Genomic DNA, 25,827 nt, shown 5'->3' with positions numbered 1-25,827 from the left:
TACGTCCATAACTCCTGGAGCCTTGCGTATTTGTACATTCGCAGTCACAGTCACTGCATGTCGTTCTCTTCCTCCTGCACTGACTTGAGCTTCGTTACCGTACGACCCAAGTCTTGAAAACTACGCTGTTGCACCGCCTTGCTGTCTACCTTTCTCCTTGTCACTGCCTCTCGGCTTCTTAAAGCAGCCAAAGCTGTTTCTGCTGCCTTCTCTCAGCTTCTTCAGCACAATCCTCATGTCTCCTAATTCTTGTTGCAGCCGTGTTCGTGCTTCGTTGGTGGTTCGCTTGTCCAATTCCGTGTAGATTTGTCCTTGGATCTCTCCCGCTTTGGGAGTGGCGTATTGGGTCATGGTCTGGGCGATGAATTCCGTGTCAAGAGTGGCTTGCATCAACGCTGGCAACGTGTAGGTGTTGGGCTTCCGCTCTTTGAACCCGTCAAGGAGCGCTTGAGAGACGTTTTCGAGCAGGTAGGCTAGAATCTCGCTTAGCAAAGGGCTGCTGTAACCTGTGCTCGAGACTGTGGTAGAAACCTCGCTGTGCACCTTGACCAGCTGCATGAGCGCCGCATAAACGTAGGGCTGGACTTGTACGGGTTTCGAGGTACTGGGTACCCAACTTGGAGAATTGATGCCGTCTTTGACCATCTTCGTCAATTCAGCGACGATCGGTCGAGTGTATGCATGGAACAACTTGGCGTCAATCTGGCCAAAGACGTCTTTGATCGATTTTGACTCGTCTGCAAGTTTGACGGAGAATGACGATTCGAACAAATGAATGAGCGACGGGACCTGCTCGTTGCGTAGGGCTTTGGTGTTGGACATGGTCAGGAGCAGGCGCACACTGCGACTTGACGCATTGATCGCGTCCTGGACCAGGATGTCGCCCGTGTCGGTGCCCATGTTCACAGAGTTGAGGCCGGCTGATACCACCCACTCATCCTCGTCACCTTGATTCGGCACCTCTGTATTGTCGAGCATGCCGCTAACTGCTTTGTAGACCGTGCTGACGAATTGTGTTCGTATCATCTGCAGGAGCTTCGATGGCGGTGGAGTGATAACCTCACGCGCACCTGGCTTAGTGGTCGTGTCCGAGAAGTACAACACTTGTTGCATTCCGAGCAACACTTTCCTCTCGAATGCCTCGAAGTATAGTGGCATTCGTGTCTGGTCTCGCTTTTCAGGTGCCCGGATCCAGTCTTCCATGGACTTACAACTTTCAGCATCCTTGCTCCAGGCTTCACAAACAGCTCGCATGGAACGCTCGCGAGCTCCGGCAGTCATAGTCTTGATCCTCTCATACATGGCATTGTTATTGCTAACCGGGCCCAACCCCATCATCTCGTTAGCAGAGATTGCAACAAGTGTGAGGATCTTTTGAAGATATTGCACCGCACTCAGTGCGTTTGAGTGAGGTGGCCAGAATGCAAAGTCTTCCCATGGCTCGCCCTTCTTTTCTGCAACAGGCACGTCGTTGGGGTCAAGTCTGCCGATGCGGCCGTCGGTGGGCGAGAACGCAGATGCAGGATAGGGAGTGGTTGGTGTCCCCGCAGAGCCAGGCACCGGGGAGAAGAGAGACGAAATATCTTCAGCGGGTGGATCGGCGAACAGAGAGAAGACAGCGTCCCGTAGCTGGCCCACAAGTTCAACAGCACCATTTCGAAGTCCGTTGATATCGTCCTGGGACAATTGAAGGTGTCTGGCACTCTCTCCTTCATAGCCGGTAGGCAGGGATTTCGTTTTCGTGCCATCAATGAACGACTGTGCTGACTCCCAGAACTCGACAACCTCGCCTAGTAGTCCACTTGATATGGACAGCAGTTTCGTGACGTAGGTCAAAATACAATTCCAGAAATCGATAACATCAACGGTGTCAAGCGCTTCTGGACGCTCCTTGGAAGCCTGCCGCAGGAATGCCGCAATAGTCTGAGATGGTGGACGTTCCGCGAGTGCCAGACGGCGGCGTAGGATCTCAATTTCGATCTTCGATCTCTCTACAACCGCGGAAATCTTGTTCTTCAAGTAGTCGTACTTGCTGAGAAGATAGACCCAGATAGGACTGTCATCCACGCCGAGGTCTAAAAGAACGCTGATGAGTTCTATATGTTCTTCCGCCTGAGAGACGCCCGGTAAAGGCAAAGCTGCTGAGGGAGTGGAAAGCCTTCGCCAGACGTCTTTCTTGAACGTCTTGATCTGCTCGTCAATTTTGGACCACATCTTGCCAATGATGATGACCCAATAAGTCTCATCCTTGGTAAATTTGCGTCCAGCTTGCTTCGTCTTCTCAGCCATGGCCTGCACCTCCGCCCTGTACCGACGAGCGGCGTTGTAGTGCTCGCGAACCTTGTTGTAGTCTCTTTGATTGATGGCATTTTCTAGTCTGTTGGCCAGCACCCAGACTTCCCGGTCTTTCTCCACGGAACCTAAAAGAATTTTGAGATTCTCCTCCCGTTTCTTCCCGCCTAATGCTGGTCCCCAGGCATCCTCGGCTTTCTGGGCGACTTCTGAGAGAGAGGTTTTGACGCCATTCACTCCGTAGTCTGTTTCCTTTCGGAGGGCATTCTTTCTCGGCGGCTGGGACTGTGCCGCTCCAGAAGCGCTGCCAGTGCTGATGTTGCGAAAATGGATGCCGCTAATACGTCGGGAATGGCGGCTCGAATGTGACGGTGAAGGTGGGACGTTGGCCTGCGGGTCGACGCCCTGGCCGCGCATCTCGGTGTACACATTGTCGATTGTGGCCTTCGCGCGGACGAAGCGCTCGAAGTTGGACTCGACCAGATTCTTCAACGGCGCCGATTGCTGATCTATGGATTTGGCAAGATAATTCGAACCCGCAACAAGATCGCTCGCAGTATCTTGGTCATGCGTCGTGGCCAAAAAAGCTTCCGGGGCAAATGTGGTGGAAGACAGCATAAACTTGTTCTTGAGCCGTATATCCGCGTCGACCGGAAGACCCCTTTGCCGCAAATTGGAGACCACACTACCTGGAGCGCCAAGAGGATCTGGCTCGTCCTTCTGGACTAAGTTCGCCCGGCCGTCACCGGTCCTCTGAGAGCCAGGCAGTAGACTCTTCCTCTCGCTGGCGGTTCTCTCCAGCGCGCTGTATCTGGACCTTGAGCGTCGCACCCCGCCGGCGGCGTCCTCATCGTCATCGCTGTTGAATTCATCCGGCCACTCGGTAGGATATGGATTGGGAATATTGAAGTAGGTGACTACATCTCGATCCCGGGCGGCCATGATGGACGAAGGGGCCGTGGGTGACCAAAGTCACTGGCGCGGAATCACGATCCTCCACAGTAAGAATCGCGAGGAGTGAGATGCCTTGGCGACACGTGATCAGCTAGCCCAGCTTTAGCGTGGCTTGGCTTCGTTTTCGCTGTGGAGCTATCGGAAGCTGCAACTGAAGCTGTGATGTAACTGGCACCTTCCCGCGCCGTTGAACATTTCGGAAAAAGAGCTTCCCTCGCTTTGCAGTCTACCCACCACCTACGCTCACCCAGCCTTTCAAGACATCCGTTTGCTCGATGGTAATGAACAGGGTGTCTCTCTGAATTTCTCAAGCTGTCTATCGCTCAGCTCGCCCACCATGATTGCTCCTCGAGCATTCGCTGCTCCTGCTCGCCAATGCTTGCGAAAAGCCTGCGCTCAGCCGATACGGGCTCCTATCTTCGTCCAGGTACGCAGCCAATGCTCCCGCGAGCTCTTGCAATCCGAATGACTGATTCTCTACTGCTCAGTTCCAGCCCAGGCGCTATGCCTCAACCGCCGAAGCAGACAAGGTCGCGAAGTTCAAGGGCAAGAAAGGGTCAGACGGGAACTACACTGTCACGTTAATAGAAGGTGATGGCATCGGTCCCGAGATTGCGCAGTCCGTCAAGGACATCTACAAAGCTGCAAAGGTGCCTATCGTGTGGGAACCCGTGGACGTCACCCCTCGTCTGAAGGATGGGCGGACCGTCATTCCAGACGAAGCAATTGCATCCGTACAGAAGAACTACGTGGCTCTGAAGGGGCCTCTGGCCACACCCGTCGGCAAGGGCCACGTTTCCCTCAACCTCACCCTCCGTCGGACGTTCAACCTCTTTGCCAATGTCCGTCCGTGCCGAAGCATAGAGGGGTACAAGACACCCTACGATAACGTCGATACCGTGCTTATTCGAGAAAACACCGAGGGCGAATACTCTGGCATCGAGCACGTTGTGGTTGACGGTGTCGTGCAGTCCATCAAGCTCATCACTCGGGAGGCATCCGAACGTGTGTTGAGATACGCTTTTCAATATGCTCGAGACGTTGGCAAGAACAAGGTCCGTGTTGTGCACAAAGCCACTATTATGAAGATGTCGGATGGTCTCTTCCTCAGTACGGCGAGAGATGTCGCGAAAGACTTCCCCGATATTGAATTTGATGCCGAATTGCTCGACAACGCCTGCCTGAAAATCACGACCGATCCAGGTCCATATTCAGACAAGGTCCTCGTCATGCCCAACCTTTACGGCGACATCTTGTCGGATATGTGCGCCGGTTTGATTGGTGGCTTGGGTCTCACACCCTCAGGGAACATCGGCGATGAGTGCTCTATCTTCGAGGCCGTACACGGCTCGGCGCCCGATATCGCTGGCAAAAGCCTTGCCAACCCGACGGCTCTTTTGCTCAGCAGTATCATGATGTTACGGCATATGGGCTTGAACGAGCATGCCGCGCAGATTGAGAGCGCTATCTTCGCGACGTTGAAAGAAGGCAAGACTTTAACGGGTGACTTGGGTGGGAAGGCCAAGACCCACGAGTACGCAGCTGGTATTATCAGCCACTTGTAAATTCGAGGCTGATTCCAAAGTTGAAGAGTGTCAGTTGCTAAGGAGCTCTGAAAGCAGAGAGGTGCGAGTGGGAGAAGTCTGGCTCTGTACCTCCAGTTTGGTTATGCTTGGTGTACTAGTCTATCCGATTAGAGCGGTCCATGGGGCTGAGGAATGCAAATACATGTATTGATTAAGCGTTAGACGCCGTGTACGATCTTGACTAAATCAAGGTATGCTCGGAAGCCCATCAGGAACCTGCAGATGGTGTATGCAAAGTAAGGAGGCCCAAGAAGCTTCCGTCGCCTGCTGTACTCGACCAGTTGTGATTGGACGACGTCACTTTCTCTATGCGCTTAATACTTCTTTTGACTGTGGACGCAGTATGGCATATGTCCCCAAACCCTTACCATAGCCATGTCAGATCGTGTATTATGCTAGCACCGTCAGGATGGTTGCAGAGGTTGGCTTATACTTCAAAATGCATTTTGCACCCACGACAGGCGCGTCGGTCATTGGCGACGGTTGTCCAGTCGCCGCTGCCACCTGTGGTCCGTGATGAAGCGATTCGACTGCGGGAGTATCAAGAAGAATGCATTCAGTCGGTGCTTTCATACCTGAAAAGAGGCCACAAGCGTCTAGGCATCTCATTAGCCACTGGTAGCGGCAAGACGGTACTCTATGAGACTTGCCCCAAGGATAGTGGTGCTAACTCGGGCTGCCAGGTCATATTCACGCGACTAATCGATCGAGTCCAGCCACCCACCAAGACTGCCCAGCAGACACTGATCCTTGCTCACCGGCGAGAGCTGGTGGAGCAAGCCGCCCGACACTGCGAGCGAGCATATCCAGACAAGAGCATCGACATCGAGATGGGAGATATACACGCTTCGGGCGCAGCAGACATTACAGTCGCCTCCGTTCGCAGTTTGGTCTCTGGTGACCGGCTGACTAAATACAACCCAGATCGTTTCAAGCTGGTCCTGGTGGATGAAGCCCATCATATCGTGGCAGCAGGCTATCTACGGGTTCTCGAACACTTTGGCCTGGAAGAAAGACGGGATACTGGCCCGGCGTTAGTTGGTGTCTCGGCGACCTTCTCTCGCTTCGACGGCCTGAGACTCGGCGCGGCTATTGATCATATTGTCTATCACAAAGACTACGTCGACATGATCGGTGAGAAGTGGCTCTCGGATGTCGTATTTACCACTGTCAAGTCGAAAGCAGATCTATCCAAAGTCCGGGTAGGAAAAGATGGAGATTTTCAGACAGGTCAATTGTCGGCGGCAGTGAATACGGAGATCAGCAATGATATCACAGTCAAGGCATGGCAAGAAGAAGCTGGCCACCGGAAATCGACACTGGTGTTCTGTGTCGACATCAACCATGTGACCAGCTTGACGTCCACGTTCCGCAGACATGGCATCGATGCACAGTACATCACCGGCGCGACGAAGAAGCGGATACGAGGCGAACGGCTTGAAGCTTTCAAGAACCGAGAGTTTCCCGTCTTGCTGAATTGTGGGGTATTCACCGAGGGCACTGACATGCCCAACATTGACTGTGTGCTGCTGGCTCGCCCGACCAAGTCGCGGAACCTCCTTGTCCAGATGATCGGCCGTGGTATGCGTCTGCATCCGGGCAAGCAGGACTGTCATGTTATCGACATGGTGGCTTCGCTGGAGACGGGGATCGTCACGGTTCCCACTCTCTTCGGGCTGGATCCGTCAGAAGTGGTGAAAGCCGCAAGAGTGGACGACCTGAAAGAACTCAAGGACAGAGCACCGGAAGAGGCTGCGCTCTCTTCCGCTCATGCGAGCGGGCCTCCACTGCATCGTGCAACATCTGGCGACCATCAACTCGACTTTACGCGCTATGACTCAGTGCACGATCTTCTCGAAGATACCTCCGGCGAAAGGCACGTCCGTGCAATCTCTCAAAACGCTTGGGTACAGATCGACTCTTACAAGTATGTTCTGGCGGCAAAGGGTGGCATTTTGACGCTTGAACGCCGGCTTCCCACCACCACCTCTGCCTCTAACTATGCAATATCCTCACGAGAGTCCGACTCGCCTACCTTTGTCGTGATATGGAAACAGCCCCTTCACGCGGTTGAGAAATCCAAGTCTCCGTGGTCTCGTCCTCGTACTGTCGCTTCCGCGTCTACCCTTTCCGACGCTTTGCACGCAGCGGACACGTTTGCGGCCAGCAAGTTCGAGCGCATCTTTATTGCCACATCGTCTTCGTGGCGCAAGTCTCCGGCATCGCAGGGACAGCTTGATTTTCTCAACCGACTGCGTGAAGTCTCCGAGGAGGAGCCGCTTACCGAATGGGATGTCACGAAAGGACAGGCAGGCGACATGATCACCAAAGTGAAATTTGGCGCACGAGGCCGTTTTGACAAGTTAATGCGCAAGAAGCGAGGTGCTGAGAAAGAGGTCGAGAAGATGGAGAAAGTCAAGGAGATGCGGCGACGCGAGACAGTCAAGGTAGGCCCTGTACAATTCTAGTTCTGAACGGCAAGGTACCTTGCACTCGTTACAGCTTCCTCGTGCGCGCTTCTTGTCCGCTCTTTGTGTCATGCATTGCCTCGACTGGTCGTTGATCGAGTGTTTAACCCCAACGAGGCACGGAGGGACCATGATCCAGTAGATGGACTCATGCATACATCGTAGCTGGGCCGCTGCTTCGGGAATGACAATCAGTTATTATGTCAAGATACGTCTGTGTCCTCAAGCGTCTTTTGCGTCAGGGTCAAGAATTGCTCAGTGACCCTGGCTCGGCGCGATTTGTCTCGAGTGCCAGTCTGCGACAAGTTCACCTCAGTGTCTACTCCAACACGGAGTACAGCAGCACAGCCAGGTTGTGTTGGAGCGTTCTAGGGTCCATATAGGCCATGGAGAGCGCGACCGTGTTGTCTAAAGAGACAAAGTGTAGCACTGCGCTCTGTCAGCCGGGAAATAATATTTCTGCTCAAACGCTAGAGAGTAGCACATCCACATACGAGATAGCTTCCGAGTCGTTGTCATGGTGTAGAACGTCGTGGGCAGAGCGAAAGAGTAAGGTTCTCGGCATAATTGCGCACGCTATTCCGCTCCTGGACACGCGTTGACCTACGCGTTGGTCATGATCAGTTGCAGCTCCAGTTGCGGTCGCAGTCACAATTGTTGTCGCCGTCATCCTTGGACGCCACAGTCAGGTAGCCTCGCCAGGTCTAAGGGCTGTAATACTTGCAAAGGGACACAACCATGTAAAATCCCCCACAATGTCCCTGCCAGATCAGACTGATCCCTTCTCCACCCGTGCGATCAAAGAACTTGAGCCTTTGCTACCCCCACACGACGCAATATGGGATGGCTTCCAGTTCAACAAGTCGCTCGAGAGCCGACTCCTTTGGCTGAACGAAGGCGAGTCAAAGATCTTGCCGAGTCTCCGATCTGAAGTCTTCCAGTTGGATATACACGATATCCCACTACCCGAGTTGTCGGATCCAGCATCCATTTCCACATCCGACTCCGAGAATGACTATTTCCAGAGCTTGGATGGAGATATCCTCGAGGATGAGGGCGAGGACGAGGAGGAGGCTACGGACATATGGGCGCTCCCAGAAATACAGAAGAGGCAGCGTCACAATCAATTGGTCAGCTGGGACAATTTCCTGGACACGAGGCATCAGGAATTGTCGTCGGGATACCTTTCTGAAGCGGCCACCGGTATACTCAACGGCATAATCATAGCCAACAACAAGAGTACTCCGCGAGCTATAAAACCCAACGTTCTTTTGAATGCAGGCTACGAACTGTGCTTGGGTCGAGAATCGGTCTTGTTCAGTTGGAATGAAATGGACCGAATCTTTGCGCCCCAGTGGCAGAATCTCTCGACACATGCATACAGCCCGATGCTGGTGCAGAGCTGCTTTGAGGAATTTGCAGATGTTGGATTGGCAATCAAGAACCTCACAAACTCCCTTCGAGAATTGGACAAGAGCTATTCCCATCTGTCATCTTCTCGAGTTGCATTTCTATCCGCATCCAGGTCCATCCTGCATGCCATCCACCGATACCTCTGTGTCGCCAGGCCCAACCTAATGTCACTGCTCCAATTGAAAGGCAGGATCTTCAAGACACGGACGTTACTTAACATTCTAGGTCAATGCCATGACGCCTTGGACCACCAGCAGACACAAGGTCTGGCTGTCCGGAGCCTGCTTCAAAAGGCAACAATTGCTTCTCTGGATTATCCAAGCCTCAGCGAATTATTACAGATTACTGTATCTTGCACCTGCCGGCCGTTTCTCGTTGTCCTCAGTGAGCAGATTGGGCTCAGCCCGGAGCAGCCTCAAAATTCTCTCGACCAGAAGATAGATGCGAAGCTTTCGGGGGAAGAACCGTGGGAACTGTTGCTCGAGTCAAACTTCAAGAACGTCATTCATGAAGCACAAGAGAGCTTGAGATTGTTGACAAAACATGCACCAGATTGTTGTCTTCTCTCCACCACTGCATTCAGATCCTCACCTCTGAAGGCACTCGAGCTCGGCTTCAGTTTTCAAGCTGTCTGCGAGCTGCAGTCTAGAGCAGTAGCCTACGAAGACGCAATGAGGTCTCTGATAGTTTCTGCAGAGTCGTCGGCCTCCACCAGTACGCTTGACACACCTGCTTCTGAAAGCTTCGGGCTTGGAGATTCTGCCGTTTTGCAGAAAGTGTTGGCCAACCCGTTCCGGCTGGAATTCAACATCTTCAACACCGGCGCCCACTTATTGGAAGAGATCAAGGATGACGAATTGCAAGACCAGGTTGCAAGCTACCTAGAAGGACGAGCTTTGGGTGATTCGAGGCTCCCCATCGCTTTTGAGGAGTCTCTCAATCTGTCCATCACGCCCCTCATATCAGCTCAACATCGCCTTCTGTCGTATTCGGTCCTGCGCTTGTTGTTTCAGGAGCAGAGTTTTCTGTGTCACCTCGACCTGCAACGGAACTTTCACCTCCTTCAGAATGCCTCCTTCTCTTCAAGGCTCAGCACCGCTCTATTCGACTCGGATCAGAATAGCGGTGAAAGTCAACGAAGAACAAGTGCCTCTGCTGGTCTCCGGCTGCAGGCGCGAGATACCTGGCCACCTGCTGGCTCGGAGGTCAGATTGGTGCTTATAAGTATCCTATCGGACAGTCTGAGCCTTGCGAATGGCTCTTTGGACCAAACCATCTCCTTTTCCATTCGAGACATGCCTCTTGAAGAGCTGGAGAAATGCCGAGATGTTGACTCTATACACGCACTTGACTTTCTCCGACTTCAGTACACGGCGCCGAACGAGATTTTGGAAACGGTTATCACGGCGAGCATATTGGACAAATATGATCGCATCTTCCAGTATCTTCTGCGCACGATGAGGATGCAAGCCTTGACGCAGAGTATGTTGAAAGATGAGATCGGTCAAACGTCTGATAACTTCAACTCACGCTCGTGTGACCGGGTCATCATTGAGATGCATCATTTCATCTTGACCATGGCTGACTATAGCCACAATATTGCAATCGAAAGTTACTGGCGGAAATTCGAAGCAGTGTTGGATGATGCTAAGACGCACATCGACAACCAGGAATATGAAGAGACATTGCGTGCGGTCCAAAGTCTGGATCACCTGCGTGCCTTGCACGAGCGAACACTCGATCTCGTCCTACACGCTCTTCTTCTGAAACAAAGACAAACTCGATCGAGACAGATCTTGGAGGAGATCTACGACGTTATTCTGCAATTTTCCGCCGAACGACGAAAGAGGCTTGCGCCAGTCGCGCAGGACGGACAGATCGACAGTTCGATTGAGAATACCATGAAGCGCTTACGAAACGACTTTCGAACCAAAGTTTTGCAGTTTATGGATGTCCTGCGCTCCGGAAAACAGGCTCTTAACGCGACAGGCAAGGAGGGGCTTGAGAAGCTAGAGGACTCTAGCAACGATGTGGATATGTTTGAATGCCTGCTCCTACGGATGGACATGTCTGGATATTGGACCAGGCAGAGAGGCCAGGTTCTTACGACGGCGCATGGCCATCATGCCAACGGACCTGTCATGATATGATGATGTTGAAATGAAAGAATGCAAACAATACACCACGTTCGCCCTATGTATGCCATATGCAAATGATACCCGCGAACGAACACGCATCCATGATGCTATGTGTACAAGCCACGCGGCCGCACCTTGGTCCGATGATCAACGGTGCAATGCGTGTATGACTCCGCATTATATGCTCCCTTAGAAGACCCTCCCCAGGACCGCCATCGACACCTTGACGCCGAGATAGCCTACTGCGACCAGCACACCAGCGGCCACCACCAACGTGTTGAAGTTCCTCCTCTCGATACCCACTTCCTTGCCCCTGACCTCGGCATCGTCGCCCTTCCCCGTGCCCAGGCCCAACTCGGGCACGTATTTGAACTCGAACACGGTCTCCTCGCCGCCTAGGCCGTACTTGCCCTCGACAATCACGGCCCAAAAGACCTTCCGGAGCGTGTCGATCTTCCGCCGATCCAGCGCGGGCACGCTGCGATACGTGTAACAGAGACAGCTGAAGAAGATGCACTGGCCGGCCATGAGCGCCCAGTACCACCAGCCCGGGTTGCCCAGACCCAGCGCATCGGCCAGCTCGCGCCCGTTCAGCCAGCGCGCATTCACCTCGAGGAACTGGCGGCTCGCGTACGTGGGCGGCTGGTTCTCCAGACAGCGGATGACGTTGTTGGCCAGCACCTGGCTCGTGTTGGACGGGTTGATCTCGTGGAGCAGCAGAGACTCCATGACGCGGCGGGCGCGCTCGGGCGTGTCGAACCACGCCGTCGGCGTGCCCACGTAGTGCGCGATCAGCCGCCACAGGGCGATGTAGTCTTCCGTTTCTCGCCGCGTGAGGAAGATCCCCTGCCGCGGCAGGCTGAGGAAGATGATGGTCGCGCTGAAGGTGCCGATCGTGGCGATGCAGTCCAGGTCGTTGATCGGCACGCCGTAGGCCGCGACGTCGTAGTACGACGGGTGTGAGCGCGCGAGCCGCATGATCCGCCGCCGCACCGCCGCGTGCAGGAGGCGCACGCGCAGCGAGCTCGCGAACCCGTCGCCCCCGGGCTGGATCGAGGCCACGTCGCGCGTGCACTGCAGGATGTGCTGCGTCGTTTCGAACAGTCGGTGCCGCGCGACTTTGGGCGAGAAGCCCCCCGTGCGGGCCAGCACTTCGACCACGCGGTGCGCCCCCATCCCGCCTAGCAGCGACTGGTACGCCAGCCCCGTCAGCGTGGCGGCGCCGTACCGGTAAAAGACGTCCTGCCCCCGCGCGATCTGCGGCCACGACACCCATTCGGGTGTGGTCGTGGCTTCGTCCCACAGACGCTGGAGCTTGGGGTGCGTGTGCCTGTTGTCCCGGAGGAGGACGTACAGGTCACGCTTGGGCGGGCGTGGCGGAGAAGAAGCCGCATCGGGATCTTGGACCACGGATGTTGTCGATGTGGGAGCGGCCTTCTCGTCGGAGGATTGTGAGACCTGCAGTGGTTTGCTCATCTGGTCGAGGATCTCGTAGCATTCTTCGCCCAACACGTCGTAGCTGAATTTCAGGGGCTGGGCCTGCTCCGGCGTGAGATGCTCGGGCGTCAGCTGGAAGGTATACCCCCAGCAGGTCCTGGTGTTCTCGTCACGCCGCCGGAATGGGTTCGGCCACGCCATCCTTGAGGCGATAGTCTGCAGAGATCAAACGGCCTGTCGAAATTATGCGGCCCCTTGCCTACCTTGTAGTCATACTCGTACTCATTAGGAGCGAATGCTCGCACGGGAATAATTATACAAGCACTCTCTAAATCTGGTGGTTTGGGGAATGGTCATGTGGTGTGCAGCCGCAGTGCTTGATGTCGATGTCAATGACGACGACGTCGGATTCGTCCGAGTCAGCGGCTCGCGTGTATGAACGAATCATGATTCAAGGGGGGCCGTGGGAAATTGGGTTTCACAGACAAGGAAGTTTCGAAGGCAGCACCATCGCTACAGAGTCTGAACGTGAGATCTATGATCCAACAGGCTCTTTGGTAGATGATGAACTCGCAGTCAAGGAATAGACTCCTTCAGGCCTTGAGGAACGTGCCAAACCGCCACACCTACACCGCAACACCTGTGCTCCCCTTCAGGGCGCGAGGCACATCAGCATCCTTGTCCCAGCCCTTCTCCTCCAAAGCATGCGTATCCTCTCTTCTGCCTGCAGCAGAGGACATCCATATCTCCAAGAAGCGAAGATATTCTTCCCGGGCGGCACCTCGTTTTCGACACGACGACGCGCGATGGGTCGAGAGGGACGGACGATACGACCCGAGCGGGACGCCTGCACCCCAACGTGATGACACACCAACAATCAGAAGAGGCGACAGGGATGACCAAGACGGCGGCGGTGGCGGCGGCATCATTGTCACATCAGACAGACAGAACTTCCGAGACAGACAAGGGCGTCCGTGGACAAAAGACAGATCCTCAACAGACCAGGCCGTGGGCCCAGGCGCGGGCACACGTGCTATAGGTGTCGGTGTTGGTATTGGCACATCGTTACCAGCAAAGAACAAGAAATCACGTACTGAACTCCGCGATCTGTCAGTGAAACCTAAGAAGAAAAAGCTCGAACCATGGCAAGCTCAAAAGGGAGCGCTGGAGAAAAAGTTTGGGGACGAAGGGTGGAAACCACGGAAGAAACTCTCACCTGATGCGATGGACGGGATCCGTGCCTTGTATGAAGAAGACTCTGAGCGGTGGTCGACGCCGGTGTTGGCCGAGCACTTCAAAGTCTCGCCAGAGGCCATTCGACGGATATTGAAGAGTAAATGGAAGCCGAAGAACGACGAGGAGGCACAGGAGAGGAAACAGCGCTGGGCCAGAAGGCACGATCGCATCTGGGACCATCAGGCAGAGCTTGGACTGAGACCAAAGAGAGAGAAGGACAGAGATGTCGAGGACCCCGATGCTTTTGACGAGGAATTGAGAGCAAAGGAGATGCTGAACATGGCTCGCAAAGCTTGATTTGCAGCTTTGTTCTGGCGGCCGGTCTCATTGATGAAAAGCTAAAGCTATTGTTTGTGCTAAGAGGAGACTCTATGTCTCGCTGGCCACTTTGGGCGTGAATGAACGACAAGTGCTGATCACCTTGGACGCCACTTGTCTGATGGTGAATGCACCGCGAACAAGGTCAACATGAAGCTCTGGGACCTGCCAGGACTTGTCGAAGTTGCAGCACCACCTGATCAAGCGAATCTGGCCATCTCTTCCCTCGCTGCTAAAGGCCAACACTGTACGACCGTCATTCCCGTTCTGCTCTTTGCCGTTGATTACTTCGTGTTTGTGTACGCTTGTCTTCCGTCTCCTTTGTCACCGCGTGGCATTGTGCTGACAGAGAGTATAGCGTGCTGCAGGGCGCGGTCAGTCTGGCACGACGCCGAGGTCGATGTCACACTTACTAGGCTCCGCTTCTTGTAGGGTACGTGTACGTGTCAACGTCCACGTCAGCCTCTCACCTTCAGCGTACTTTGTCCACCGCTCACGACTCACATACTCCCAGTCAGAGCCCATCACCTCACATTCGGCTCACAATGACGACGACAGCAACCATCCAGGCAACGCTGAAGACGTGGGGAACAGCCAGCCACTAACTGGCTCTGGTGTACAACACCTTTTTGTATTCCTCGCGTGGCTTCCAAAGACCTGTGTCAGGCTCGTACTTCATGGTCTCGCGGCGCTCAGGCATGGTCGGTGGATCGATCATGTAGAAGATGGGCGTGAGATAGTACAGGACATTGTCGATGAGTGCCAAACCTGGAAAACCGACCGACTTGACCAGCTCGGTCCAGAAGTTATTGCTCAAGATGACCTGACCATTGACGGTCGACGTCTTGAACACACTCACGACTCGATACAGCACGAGCGCCACCGTCACCAAGAACAAAGCGAGATGCCAGAGAATACCCTCACGTTGGTGGACCATCCAAACTCGGGTCAGAAGAGCAGGGCGACTGGCAACGTTGCGTTCCTTGACACCAATCTGTGGTTTGTCTTCGACACCGCTCACACCGAAGCCGAGTCTAAGACCACCAAGGCGTTGGGGCAACAGGGTCTGGAGGGTGTCCCGGGAGAAATGATGGCCCATCCATACACCGGTTGCGATCATGCGACGAACCTTGAGATAGCTACCCGAGAAGATGGATTTGACGTCTCCGATCAAGCCGATGGCACGAGAGATGGCAAGACAGTACACAATCTGCTTCAAACCGCGAATGTCGGACCCGCCGATGACGGGACCACCCAACCACAAGCAGACAAGGGTCAGCAAGGTGTTGATAGTGTGGGTGATCGTCATCGTATACGGACGGCAGGCATGATGAAACATGGCATAACGTTGAATCAAGCTTGCGCCACTCAGGGCCTCCGCATTCAAGGTGAAGTTATATCGCAGCGCATCGCGGATATGGCCAGTCCACTGTTGGTTGTCAGTCATCGAGCCCGTCTCAAGTTTTCGGGTCAATCCTTACCCATCTGCGACGTTGCTTCAAGTGGGTGATCAGACAATCTGGTTGCAGGCCCCACTGCATCACACCAGGGATGAGAGCGATCTTGTGACCTTTCCCGTGAAGGCACCAGCTGGTGATAAGGTCTTCCGTGATAGAGAACTCTGGGAATCCCTTGATGTCGTGCCAGGCAGCAGTCCGGAGAACGAAGCCACTTCCTGGGCACCAAGCGGCATTTACTCGGTCTCGATTTCCGTCCTCAGCACCTGTGCCAGTGGTATTCCCTTGATTCAGAGGATCATCCTTGGGAACATTGTAATGGAACTAGGATGGTCAGCACTTCGCAGACTTGGTTGATCTGGCACTACATACCTGGGCCGCAGTCACCATTGCCAGATTCGGATCCTTAATCGCATGAGGGACCAAGACTCGAAGAATGTTTGGCTCCGGCATCATATCGGCATCGAAGATTGCACAATACTCGCTGTAGCCAGCAGGGGTCTTTTCAACATAGTCAAGGAGTGTCGCGTTGAGGTTTCCCGCCTTGTACCCATGGTGTCCGACGGCTGGCTTCACTCGAGAGTAGTAGTGAAGGTTGGTATATGTTCCCTGCATTTGTTGAATTTTGTTTCGAAGGTTCAGTGAGTTCCCATCATCTGCGACAATGACACGGAACTTGCTGGTCGGCCAGTCGATTTTGCAAGCGGCTTTCACCGTGTCCAAGACCACATCGTCAGGTTCGCCGCAGCAAACAACAAACACATCGACGGAGGGGACGTTGTTGCCGAGAAGTCGCAGTGACGGTCGAGGATTGCGATTACGGGCGAGAGTGATCACAGTCTTCCAGAGTCCCTCGGTGATCGTCCCCACTGCAGCAAGGTCAGCCCAACGATCAAAGCGGCAGTGTGAAAAACTCACGATTCTCATTGATTTGTGCCAGGGCGAACAGCGTGGCGGGAGAGATGAGCTTGCTCGACTTCGCATTAGCGCACAGCAAAGCGAGGTAAATGACGGTGTTGATGACATTGATGGGTGTCAACGCGTCAGACAGCAGTGTTCCCAGAGTCACGGCGTCGGCCTTCTCCTGTTCAATCATTTCGACACCGTCAAGATAAGCGGCCGCAGTTGCATGCCAGACGAGTGACTCCTCGCCGTTCGAGCTGGTGACGACGGCATAGTCACGGATGACTGGAAGGTTGGCTTCAGCAGGCGTATTAGGCGGTACTGGGGGCAAATTGAACTCTTCGTCTGTGTCAAAGTCAATGGTACCAATGTCTTCACCCTGAGCTTGAGCGACGGTGGCTGCTGACTCTGTGCCAGTGGTTGCGACAACAGTAATGTCGTCCTCGACTCCGTCAGCAATGGATGACGTCTCTGTGCCGCCAGTCAAGGTGTCGATTTTGTCTTTCTTTGGTCCACGGTGACGCAGAATTGAACGTTCAGAGTCAGCCATGGTGAGGTCCGAGACTACCAGTAGTCAGCAAACTCGTCACTGCCGACAAAGAGATCATAACTTACACAAGGACTTCCTTGATGCTGATAAAGGGAGCAAAAGGGTATAGGATGTGTGGTGTTGAAGAACGAAAGTAAGGGCGCGTCAACGAGATCGAAGCAATCAATGACACAACCGCCGCCAGCGACAGTGTGAAATTAATCTCTTGGGATCTGGAGACGTGCCTGGAGCTTTTCGAATGTGGATCTGAAGAATGATTTGTTGTGGAAGGTGATTGATGAGATGAAGATGGATGAGGAACAGATTCAAATGTGAGAGCGAGAGACGAGCTGGCATAAGTCTTCACTTTGAAATCCGCCAGCCCAAAGGGGCAGGGGGAGCCGGGTTGCCTGCGCTCTGCGCTCCTTTGGAGAGCAAGAAGGCAGGCGATGCTCCAGTGACGGGCGTTCTATGTTTCCCAGTGGCTTCCAGTGTGTCCTTGTTCCTGCTGCTGCAGGGAGACGCAACGCCACAGCCGTCTGTCTGCGGTGTTCACAGGGCTTTCGGCGAGATGCCTCCAAACAGGATATCAACTGTTCAGCGCCTTCACTTCCTCCAGCGAAATTCATGGGAAGTGTTTGTCTCTCTGTGTCTACATGCCGGACCCCGATGGTCATTGTCCTGACGAAGGTAGAGATCGACACTGTAGATCTTGTCGTTGCAGGACCTGCACCCACCTCGAATCCAAGTGAGAAGCAGACCTTCCAGCTTATTTCCTGTCTAATTTTTGGGATTACCAACTCCACTGCCCAGAGAACTTCCTTTGTTGGATCACCCACTTTGCGTCGGAATGGCATTGGTAACTGCACATTCTTTCTCAAACATGAAGTTGCCGTCGGCTTTATCCTGGCGAAAGACACATATCCTACCTTCAACCCCTGGTCTGGGTTAAATGCTAAGTCCTCAAATGCGTGCCAGGTTCAGTCTCATTGAAGAAAGCGCCACATGAAACATGAGATCCGTTGATACACTCCTTCGTCCTTCCCGTCTCCCTCTAGCCTCGGAACGCTCTCCAAGTCGTTTTCTCCCTGTTCTGGGCTCTGAAGAAGGCATCGTCAACCTAATATCAGGAAGCAGTTTTGACGTACTTGATTGTTTCTGATTCTACCAAACATGAGGACCACATCTCAGCCGCAGCATCGTGGACGAGGGAAACTGGACACTTCTCAAATTTGCTTGCGCTCGCGTTCACGAAGCAAACGGGCCGGATAGACTTTCCTGTTTGGCAGCAAGACTACCCATAACTGCATGAGACGGTTGCAACCAATGCTATAACGCTTGTATAACGCTGAGAACGTCTCTCATAGACACCAACCGCCTATAATCTGTCCCTTCGAATTACATGTGAATGATTTTCAGGATGAACACAGGCGAAAAGAGAACATGGTGGCATAAGAGCTTCAAAGACATGAATATTGCCGGCAGGTGATCTCTCTACAGTCCCTGAACCAGATCATCATCCTGACAATTGGAGGCTCTTCGACCTCTGTGCGGAGTCATGGTGTCCAGTAAGAATTATTCCACAGCATGGAGAGCAACGCGTTGGGACGTGCAGAGGCTGTGGTATAGGACACTTTGCCAGAGAGTCTCAAAATTAGATAATAGCCAGGCCCACTGCAGTACACAACGAGATTGTGGGTGCCAGCCCTGTACTCTGGTATGTGATCGTTGCAAGAGACGGAACTGGCTATCATCACAGCTAATCGCAACAATGAGGGGCTGAAGCGAGACCATGTAATCGCTCCAGCTGGCAAGCCACTTCCCTCCAAAGCCACGTTCCGCAAGGAAGCAAGATCAAAGGAACAGGCTGCGCAGCCATCGAGACGATGAAAGCAGGGATACAACTCACCAGAAGCAAGCTGGCCGATACAGAATAATGGCAAATACGGCGGACGTCCAGAGAAGTCGCCAGCGCTCTGAACCTTGTTTGTGATCCTGGGGATTGGTTGAACCACACCTTCTGCAGTCACTGGGCGAGGCGACTTCATCTTTGCCACGTCAGAAGAGCCTCGTAGTTTGAAATGAACAGTTCATTAGTCCAATATAGGGGATAGGTGCCCGGTAGTGGCTTATTCCATGTAACTACACCGCCTTCACAACAGGACCAATAGGACACATTAGGGATCAATCAGGAAAGGATAACGTGACTTTCTCTGAATGCTTCACAAAGTGAGCTCCCAAATATGACAGCACGTGGACCAGCCATTTACCAATACAGTCCTCTTCCAGTCGTTTCCATGTATAGATCAAGCTCCCTGTCGTTTCTTGTCGACAACCCCTTTGGGTAGAGAGCCTTATTCCTATTAGGCTCAGGTCTCCGCAGTGCTCCGCTTAGGACCGCGTCGGTAAAACTGCGGGGCCATAGCCTTGTGCAGCCTTGTCTTGGCACAGTTGCTTAATGCAATTTCAGAATGCCGCGACTGACCAGCAGCTTTCAGTGGGCTTTTTGTGAGAGAAGGTGCATTGCGGCTTTCCAATTTGTGCTCTGCAAATCAGCCCGATCTGCTTCTCCTTCTTGCTAAAGGCAGAGCAAGAAGAGCTGCTGCGACGATGGTCAACGTTCTAAAGCGCATGCGCCATCTCCAACCAGTGAGTTCTTCCCTGTGACTACCATGAAATGGGCTAACATCGCGCAGAAAGTGAGTCTCGGAGTCTTCTCCAGTAATGGGCTAGTTCTGACGAGTACAGTTGTTTGCGATACGCCATGGCGAAGGCGCCGCTATTCTCCCTCCTCCACCCTTACCCCAGTTGACACGCCTGAGTCTGCAATACGATCGCAAGCAATGGAACAAGAGCACCAGACCTGCAAGGATCTTCCATAAAGAGCATCTGCCTCGATTAAAATATCACAATCCAGGCCTACCCATCAGGGTGGAACAGGGACCAGGCCGACTACGATTGACCTTTGAGAGTGCCGACCAGGAAGCGTTGAACGAGCTGGAATCGACCACATTAGAGACAAGCAGCGATGGAGAGTACAGGGCGACGTGGTCAGCAATAGAGGCAAAGTCTCAGGCGGGTACTGAAGCCTCGACGCCTTCACCGGCTTCTTCGGCAGGATCTTCCTTTACAAGAAGTGTCGAACTGCGCTTAGGTCCGCATCAACCCGGCAGCCTCTGGAAGTGGTTTCAGACCGCGACCAAGTGCGAGCCTTTCCCGGAAAACCCGGAAGAAACCGCGCAGATGGATAGGCTCAAGGAATTCTTCGCGCAAGCAGAAATCGATAGACAACGGGTCAAGGCCGGTATGGACGCCGTAAGGAAACAGAAGGAGGAGCTGAAGAGAGCGAGAGATGCGGCAGCGAGGATGGCAAACGAGGAATAAACCCGAGCATCTCGATTAACTGTTCGAAATACTGTACATTACAACAAAGACATGACGGCTGGGGTGCTGCTGGCGAGAAGGTGCTAATTTCGCCAATTTCTTTGGGAAGAGGAACCGAAGATGCACAGGTCACCTGGTTCTACAACAACCACCGAAGATGTTCGGTATCGGAAGAACCGTCAGAAAGAGAACTGAAGGAGGGAATATGGAGATATTTGACTAGGCTAATGGACGTCAAATCAACTCTGTCCAAGGTCCACGGAAATGCCTAGTACCGCAGGAAGTGTCCCAACCTGAACAGCTAGAGGAAAGTCACACAACAGGGTGTCTATTGGTGCCACTTTGAGCTGTTCAACGGGGCGCTGATATGGAACGACCAAAAGCTCTCAGCGAACGGTCGCGGCACGACACTGAGGTGAAGTCCTCATGGGTGGTCTGGCCACGCTTCCAACCACGTATGTGAGAGCTTCTCATGGTACCCGCATCTTCAATCTTAACCTGTTCAAAATGGATCACTTTCACCTCCATCACCGCTGACCTTCTCGGCTGACTGGGATCTCCCAGCTGACAGTCGGACTCTATTCGACATATGGCAAACAAGAGAGTGAAACTGTGTCATGGAAGATTTACTGGCTTTAAACATGACTAGCTCATATCACATCTGTCAGATCAAGCACCCGATACCTGCTGTCACCGAAAGGCAACTGCGTTTGCCGCGCCTTTCCCTGCCTATATAAGTCCACCATGCCCTCGAGTCCGCCGCTCCCTCGAGTACTTCGTTCCATGGCTTAGCGACGAAATTCGTCTATCCCTGCCTTATCCATTCGTAAATTACTTATCTCGCAGACACTTCCAACCGAACATGGCACGCAAACTAGCCCATCAACCTCGACCATCTTCTGAAGGTCGCAGCATCAGTCCATCCGATGCGTCAGCCTCATCTTCATTTAGATCAGAGCATTTGTCGCCGACACTTACGAACTCCAGTGGCGCTCAGGATGCGCAGGAGGAACTTCATGAGTGTCCCTCTGCCACAGATGAACGAGTTCCAAAGTCAACTAGACCAGGTCCACAGCCTATGCCGCACGACCCTGACCATACTGATTCTTTGACACACTGTACGCGACTCATCATCGATGGTCGAGTCCTGTATATCGAAGGGAATCGCACTGTCTACATCGATACTGGCCGGCGCCAGACTGCAGTCTCCATCACGGATCACGCCGAGTTTGTTGGCGAGCGCTTTCCAACTGTATGTGAACGATGCAACGGTTACGGGAAACAGCCCTTGCTGCACCGGTCGGGCGGGTCGTCGGTGCGCTCGCAGATCAGTTGCATTGACTGTGAGGGCCTGGGCGCCATCTTCTGTGAGGACCATGATCGGCTTCCGCCAGGTTCAGAGCCACGAGGTGGACACCATTCCAACTCTGCTCAAATAGAGGGTGCAACATCCGAAGGTCAAAGCAGCCATTTTCGCCAGTCTCTCACAAATGAATCTGAGCGGGATGGAAGAATGTCCTTGCCCAACCGCGCTGCTTCAACCAATGGCGAGCACCAGACTGCAGCAACTCGTGGTCAGGAAGGACATGAAAGTCTTGCCCATTCCACATCTAAAGGCAGTGCTGCGACTCGTTCACGCCAACAGGCAACAGCCACCGGTACGCCTATCCGCGACAGTAGTGGTGGGTCACAGAACGGTGGTCGCCCTCGCAGCGAACCTGTCCCTGTGCGCCCGAATGCTCGACATGCTCGTGGCTATACAGCTGAAAAGGACGATCAACGTGGTACACGAGCCATCCATACCGACCTATTGTCCGATGGCTTATCACCTCGCGACGGCCGCGCGACAACCTTCAATGATGGCCCGAACCCACAATCGCCCTACTACAGTGATCGATCCTTTCACGCAGACCGGGACCACAAACAACAAGTGAGGAACGATATCTTATCGCGTGTGGGTGAAAGTACAAATCGCCGTCAGGGGTTAACTAATCAGGTTGAGGCGCCCCGTTTCGAACCGGAAACAAGCCCCTCCAAATGGCCCGGGACAGCCAGACCGGCACGATTCTCATTGAACGAGATGAACCAGTTGAGTGAGTGAGAGCCGCTGGCCTGTGCGGATGAGGTCTGCGAGCTGCATGCTGAGGACGGAAAGTCCATCACGGAGCCAGTGCAGACGAACGCCAAGGAGTATGGCGGGTGAGGTAGAAGTCATTGAGAGCATCATTCAGCTGCTCTCTTGTTTTTGAACGAGTAAAAAGACTTTGCGGGAGACTTCAGACTAAAGGCTCTAAACGACGGTTGACGTCGCCGCAAGCTTACAATGACTATCGAGAGTCAGGAATGGAAGACAGTGGAATCACGGCTACTTCTGCAGTGCACGCCGTGCCTTGACGGTAACCTCATGGCTTGAACGTATGGAGCTCCCTGCTGTGATATAGAGATGCATCGCCATAGGGAGGACAGCCTATGTGGGTCTATGTCTTCCTGGATATCTATTCAGTTAGTTCTCATCTCATGTCTTGATGAAGTAGTTGAGTAATAGATCTCTCATGTCTTATACACCTAGCACGTCCGACCTTCCTTACAAATCATTCTGTTGTCATTGTCTTTAAGTACATTGCACATACATTTCAGTGTTTGTGGGCTTGTTTGCAATTGAGCTCGTGCTCTCAGACTCAAACCTCCCCAAACTTACATTTGCTCACTTCTATTTCACAGCATTCTGAGCTTTCCTTTAATTCCTTGCCAACTCTGATTTGTCTGACTTTGATTTCCTAACTTTCATTCCTCAGGGCTCTCATCCCAATGTCTTGTGATCACTTTCTCTCCACTCCATTCTCAGTTCAGTTACAGATTGTAGTACCAGCCCATTACCCGGCCCGAGCATCCGTATTCTCATTAACAAGCCCCTCATTGAACAGCCCGGTAGGCGATAACATGTCAGACGGTCATCAGCTCGACGACTTCACCAACTTCATGCAGGGAACACAAGAGGCAAGGTCCGCATCACAAGTCGCAGGACAGTTGGAATAACTCCGTAGGGCTATCCTCAAAACCATTACCCTCAAGGCCCGGTAACATCAGATCCCTCCCTTCCCTCACCTCAATCTTTGTCTTCCCGCTTCCCTCCCCCTCTCTCTCGCCCTCTGACTTTCTCTCTCGGTCACTGCGGCCCTCCCTCCCTCATCTACCCCCATCTCTCTAATCAAGTCCTCCCCCTCGACCAAACCCCCCTGCACGATCCTGCGAAACAGATCCTCCGCATCCCCACGCACAGGCTCCTCATGTGGTCCCGCGCCAGCATACCGCGCCACCCACCCGACGACCATCCCGCCGCTCGGATCGCCACGATATCCAGCCCCCCTACCAACAATCCCGGTCTGCACGCCCCAGCTCCAGGCCCGCAGATCCACCATCCCCGCCCCAGTCATATGCACGGCAATCACCCCTGGGTTCATGAACGAATCGTACCCGCACCACAAAAGATCCACGCCAGGTAAAGCAATATGGCGAATCACGCTGTTCTCCTTGTCGAGACGACCGCACCGCTCAGAGGGCGCATGAGTCGGCGTCCGGAAGCGAGGCCCGCCAAGTACATTCCGTCCTGGGGCTGGGACTGCGTCACGTCGAGACCGCGGTCCCGGCCTCAATGCTAACGTTCTGACGACTCCTCCGTCATCCCCATCGGGGTATTGTCTCTCGTTCGCGCGGCCCGTCCTGTCCGTCACGCCGTGGGTGTGGTCATTGTGGAGGACATGGCGGGTGAACCCTTGCTGCTGGAGCAAAGGCCAGCTCAGCTCCGAGTATTCTGCATGCGGCGTATATTCGACATTGGAGAGCGTCATGACGCTGACGTCGAAGAAAGGGAATTTCCGCTTCGGACCAGGCAGGATGGGGAGGACGACGATCCCGGACGACAATCTCGAGGAACCAGGACCACCTGTCCGCTGTTCTGGCTTCGGTTCCCTGAACAGATTCCGATCCACGCACTTATGCGTCCGGGACGACAAGTTCAGGATCCACGGCGTGAACTTGACGCCCTGTCTATGGTGCGTCCTTCCCGGGGATGGGGCCGGGAAATTGAGCGGTCTCTGGTGTGAAGATGGCGGATAAGGCCATGTCTCTGGCAGGGGGATGTCTCTTGCTGAATTGGAAAGGGTCGGTCTTCGTGGTGGACGCGCCGTGGGTGGTCGGATGGGCCGGTAGATGGTCATGCCGGGGATGATGGGGAAGAAGCCGCCACCGCCTAAAGGGGGCATGGTGGGTATTGCGGTTTGGTGTGTGTGGTTGTCTGTATGAGAGGTAGGGAGTAACTTGAGGGCTACGGCGCTGTTGTTGGATGGACGTCTGCGTCGATGTAGAGCGGATGGGTCGGTCAGATTCAGGTTCAGGTTCAGGTTCAGGACGCCGAACGGGTAGAAGATGAACAAGAGGAGGGTGATCATGAGATGGAAGATGAGGATCTTGGAAAGGCCTTACGTATAGGTTTCTTCGTTTGGGCATATGATAGGATGAGATGGGTTGGGTTAGGATAGTGATACGTAGTCTAGAACGACGTGATGCTCAAAAGGACGTGATGCTCAAAACGACGTGATGCTCAAAGCGACTCTGACGCTGGTTACGACGTTGACTGTACGGTGATTCCAAGATTCTAGCCTTGCCAACGCCAAACGGTGATAGACATGTCCCTCGACTCCAATCCTCGCCTTTATCAGCGATCACTGTCGTTCACCACAGTATCGCGAGACTACTTGATGAAACACTAAGATTCCGTCCTGCACAACTCGAGTCTCTGTTAAAGATGAACCACTGCGGCATTGTAAAGCGACGGTACTCGTATGAGCTGTTAGCAGGAGGAATGATGCCACAGCGCTAAGTGCCCACTGCCACTCCCTCCTGGTTCCGAGAGTCCAAGGACCGATGATATACGGAGTAATTAGTTACACGGTACAGTACAGCAATACAGCAGTACAGGAATAGATCTCCTAATACGAGTTACTCCGGTTAGCAGTTTGCACTTTCCAGTTCTAGTCCCCAGGCGCATTCCCCAGTTCCATTCCCCAGTGCCATTCCCTAATTCCAGTCCCCAGTTCTCATTCAACTCCCAGTCCCCAAGCTATACCCTAGCAGATACCACAGCAACCCGTTGTCCTCTATCATAATTACCACCACTAGATCTATCTGTCTATCTACCCAGTGAGTGCTCCGTATGCTACCAGCTGAATCTCTCTCCCCCTCTCTCTCTCAACGGAGCTCATCAAACTCGTCAACCTCCAAAATCACGGTCTCGGGATCATCAACATGCACGATCCCCGTACCATGCAAGTCATCAAGCTTCATCTTCCCCAGCATCAACTTCGGATAGTCGTCCCACAACAGCGTCAGGTTTATAATGTTCCTAGGCTTGTCCGTCTTGTAATAAAACACGTCCCTCAAGCGGAGGGAATTGAACTTGGACTTGACCTTGGACTCGGGTTTGTTCGGGATGGGTATAACGACGTCGCCTTGGCCGAGGACGATAAAGTCCTCTTTGGTCAGGTGACTCAGGTCGTCTGGTTGGGAGGAGGCGGAGTCCATGGGCGTGGTCAGATTGAGGTTGAAGAAGAGGGATTTGTCGTGGCAGTAGTGGTGGGGGCTGGTGTTCCAAACAACCCATCTTTCCGGGGGTGAGGGCATGGTTTTGTCAGTGTGGAGAGTGGAGGGTCGAGA

At 53.5% G+C, this 25,827-nt stretch overlaps 10 protein-coding genes across 10 annotated transcripts; 5 read left to right on the top strand and 5 right to left on the bottom strand.

Annotated features, from left to right (window-relative positions):
* Positions 1–120: 120 nt before the first annotated feature.
* On the bottom strand, positions 121–3,234 carry G647_00322 (uncharacterized protein; the record flags this gene model as incomplete). The annotated part of the gene is made up of 1 exon (XM_008723725.1): positions 121–3,234. One exon carries the CDS (start codon positions 3,232–3,234, stop codon positions 121–123), a length of 3,114 nt encoding a protein of 1,037 aa, XP_008721947.1.
* Positions 3,235–3,583: 349 nt separating this feature from the next.
* G647_00321 (isocitrate dehydrogenase [NAD] subunit 2, mitochondrial) lies at positions 3,584–4,811 on the top strand (the record flags this gene model as incomplete). Its single annotated transcript, XM_008723724.1, has 2 exons — positions 3,584–3,673; positions 3,735–4,811. 2 exons carry the CDS (start codon positions 3,584–3,586, stop codon positions 4,809–4,811), a joined length of 1,167 nt encoding a protein of 388 aa, XP_008721946.1.
* Positions 4,812–5,224: 413 nt separating this feature from the next.
* G647_00320 (uncharacterized protein) lies at positions 5,225–7,300 on the top strand (the record flags this gene model as incomplete). The annotated part of the gene is made up of 2 exons (XM_008723723.1): positions 5,225–5,464; positions 5,516–7,300. 2 exons carry the CDS (start codon positions 5,225–5,227, stop codon positions 7,298–7,300), a joined length of 2,025 nt encoding a protein of 674 aa, XP_008721945.1.
* A 755-nt stretch (positions 7,301–8,055) lies between these two features.
* Positions 8,056–10,863, top strand: G647_00319 (uncharacterized protein; the record flags this gene model as incomplete). Its single annotated transcript, XM_008723722.1, has 1 exon — positions 8,056–10,863. One exon carries the CDS (start codon positions 8,056–8,058, stop codon positions 10,861–10,863), a length of 2,808 nt encoding a protein of 935 aa, XP_008721944.1.
* A 177-nt stretch (positions 10,864–11,040) lies between these two features.
* Positions 11,041–12,489, bottom strand: G647_00318 (uncharacterized protein; the record flags this gene model as incomplete). Its single annotated transcript, XM_008723721.1, has 1 exon — positions 11,041–12,489. The coding sequence occupies one exon, from the start codon at positions 12,487–12,489 to the stop codon at positions 11,041–11,043; it is 1,449 nt and encodes a 482-aa protein (XP_008721943.1).
* Positions 12,490–12,852: 363 nt separating this feature from the next.
* On the top strand, positions 12,853–13,821 carry G647_00317 (uncharacterized protein; the record flags this gene model as incomplete). Its single annotated transcript, XM_008723720.1, has 1 exon — positions 12,853–13,821. The coding sequence occupies one exon, from the start codon at positions 12,853–12,855 to the stop codon at positions 13,819–13,821; it is 969 nt and encodes a 322-aa protein (XP_008721942.1).
* Positions 13,822–14,443: 622 nt separating this feature from the next.
* Positions 14,444–16,752, bottom strand: G647_00316 (uncharacterized protein; the record flags this gene model as incomplete). Its single annotated transcript, XM_008723719.1, has 4 exons — positions 14,444–15,271; positions 15,324–15,623; positions 15,672–16,168; positions 16,218–16,752. The coding sequence occupies 4 exons, from the start codon at positions 16,750–16,752 to the stop codon at positions 14,444–14,446; spliced, it is 2,160 nt and encodes a 719-aa protein (XP_008721941.1).
* A 2,589-nt stretch (positions 16,753–19,341) lies between these two features.
* G647_00315 (uncharacterized protein) lies at positions 19,342–20,115 on the top strand (the record flags this gene model as incomplete). Its single annotated transcript, XM_008723718.1, has 2 exons — positions 19,342–19,380; positions 19,480–20,115. 2 exons carry the CDS (start codon positions 19,342–19,344, stop codon positions 20,113–20,115), a joined length of 675 nt encoding a protein of 224 aa, XP_008721940.1.
* Positions 20,116–23,216: 3,101 nt separating this feature from the next.
* On the bottom strand, positions 23,217–24,377 carry G647_00314 (uncharacterized protein; the record flags this gene model as incomplete). The annotated part of the gene is made up of 1 exon (XM_008723717.1): positions 23,217–24,377. One exon carries the CDS (start codon positions 24,375–24,377, stop codon positions 23,217–23,219), a length of 1,161 nt encoding a protein of 386 aa, XP_008721939.1.
* A 985-nt stretch (positions 24,378–25,362) lies between these two features.
* On the bottom strand, positions 25,363–25,794 carry G647_00313 (uncharacterized protein; the record flags this gene model as incomplete). Its single annotated transcript, XM_008723716.1, has 1 exon — positions 25,363–25,794. One exon carries the CDS (start codon positions 25,792–25,794, stop codon positions 25,363–25,365), a length of 432 nt encoding a protein of 143 aa, XP_008721938.1.
* Between the last annotated feature and the right edge of the window lie 33 nt (positions 25,795–25,827).

Source organism: Cladophialophora carrionii (genome assembly GCF_000365165.1).
Source record: "Cladophialophora carrionii CBS 160.54 unplaced genomic scaffold supercont1.1, whole genome shotgun sequence".
Taxonomy (NCBI): Eukaryota; Fungi; Ascomycota; class Eurotiomycetes; order Chaetothyriales; family Herpotrichiellaceae; genus Cladophialophora; species Cladophialophora carrionii.
The sequence above is the reverse complement of the archived record's forward strand: the minus strand, read 5'-3'. Positions and strand labels throughout refer to the sequence as shown.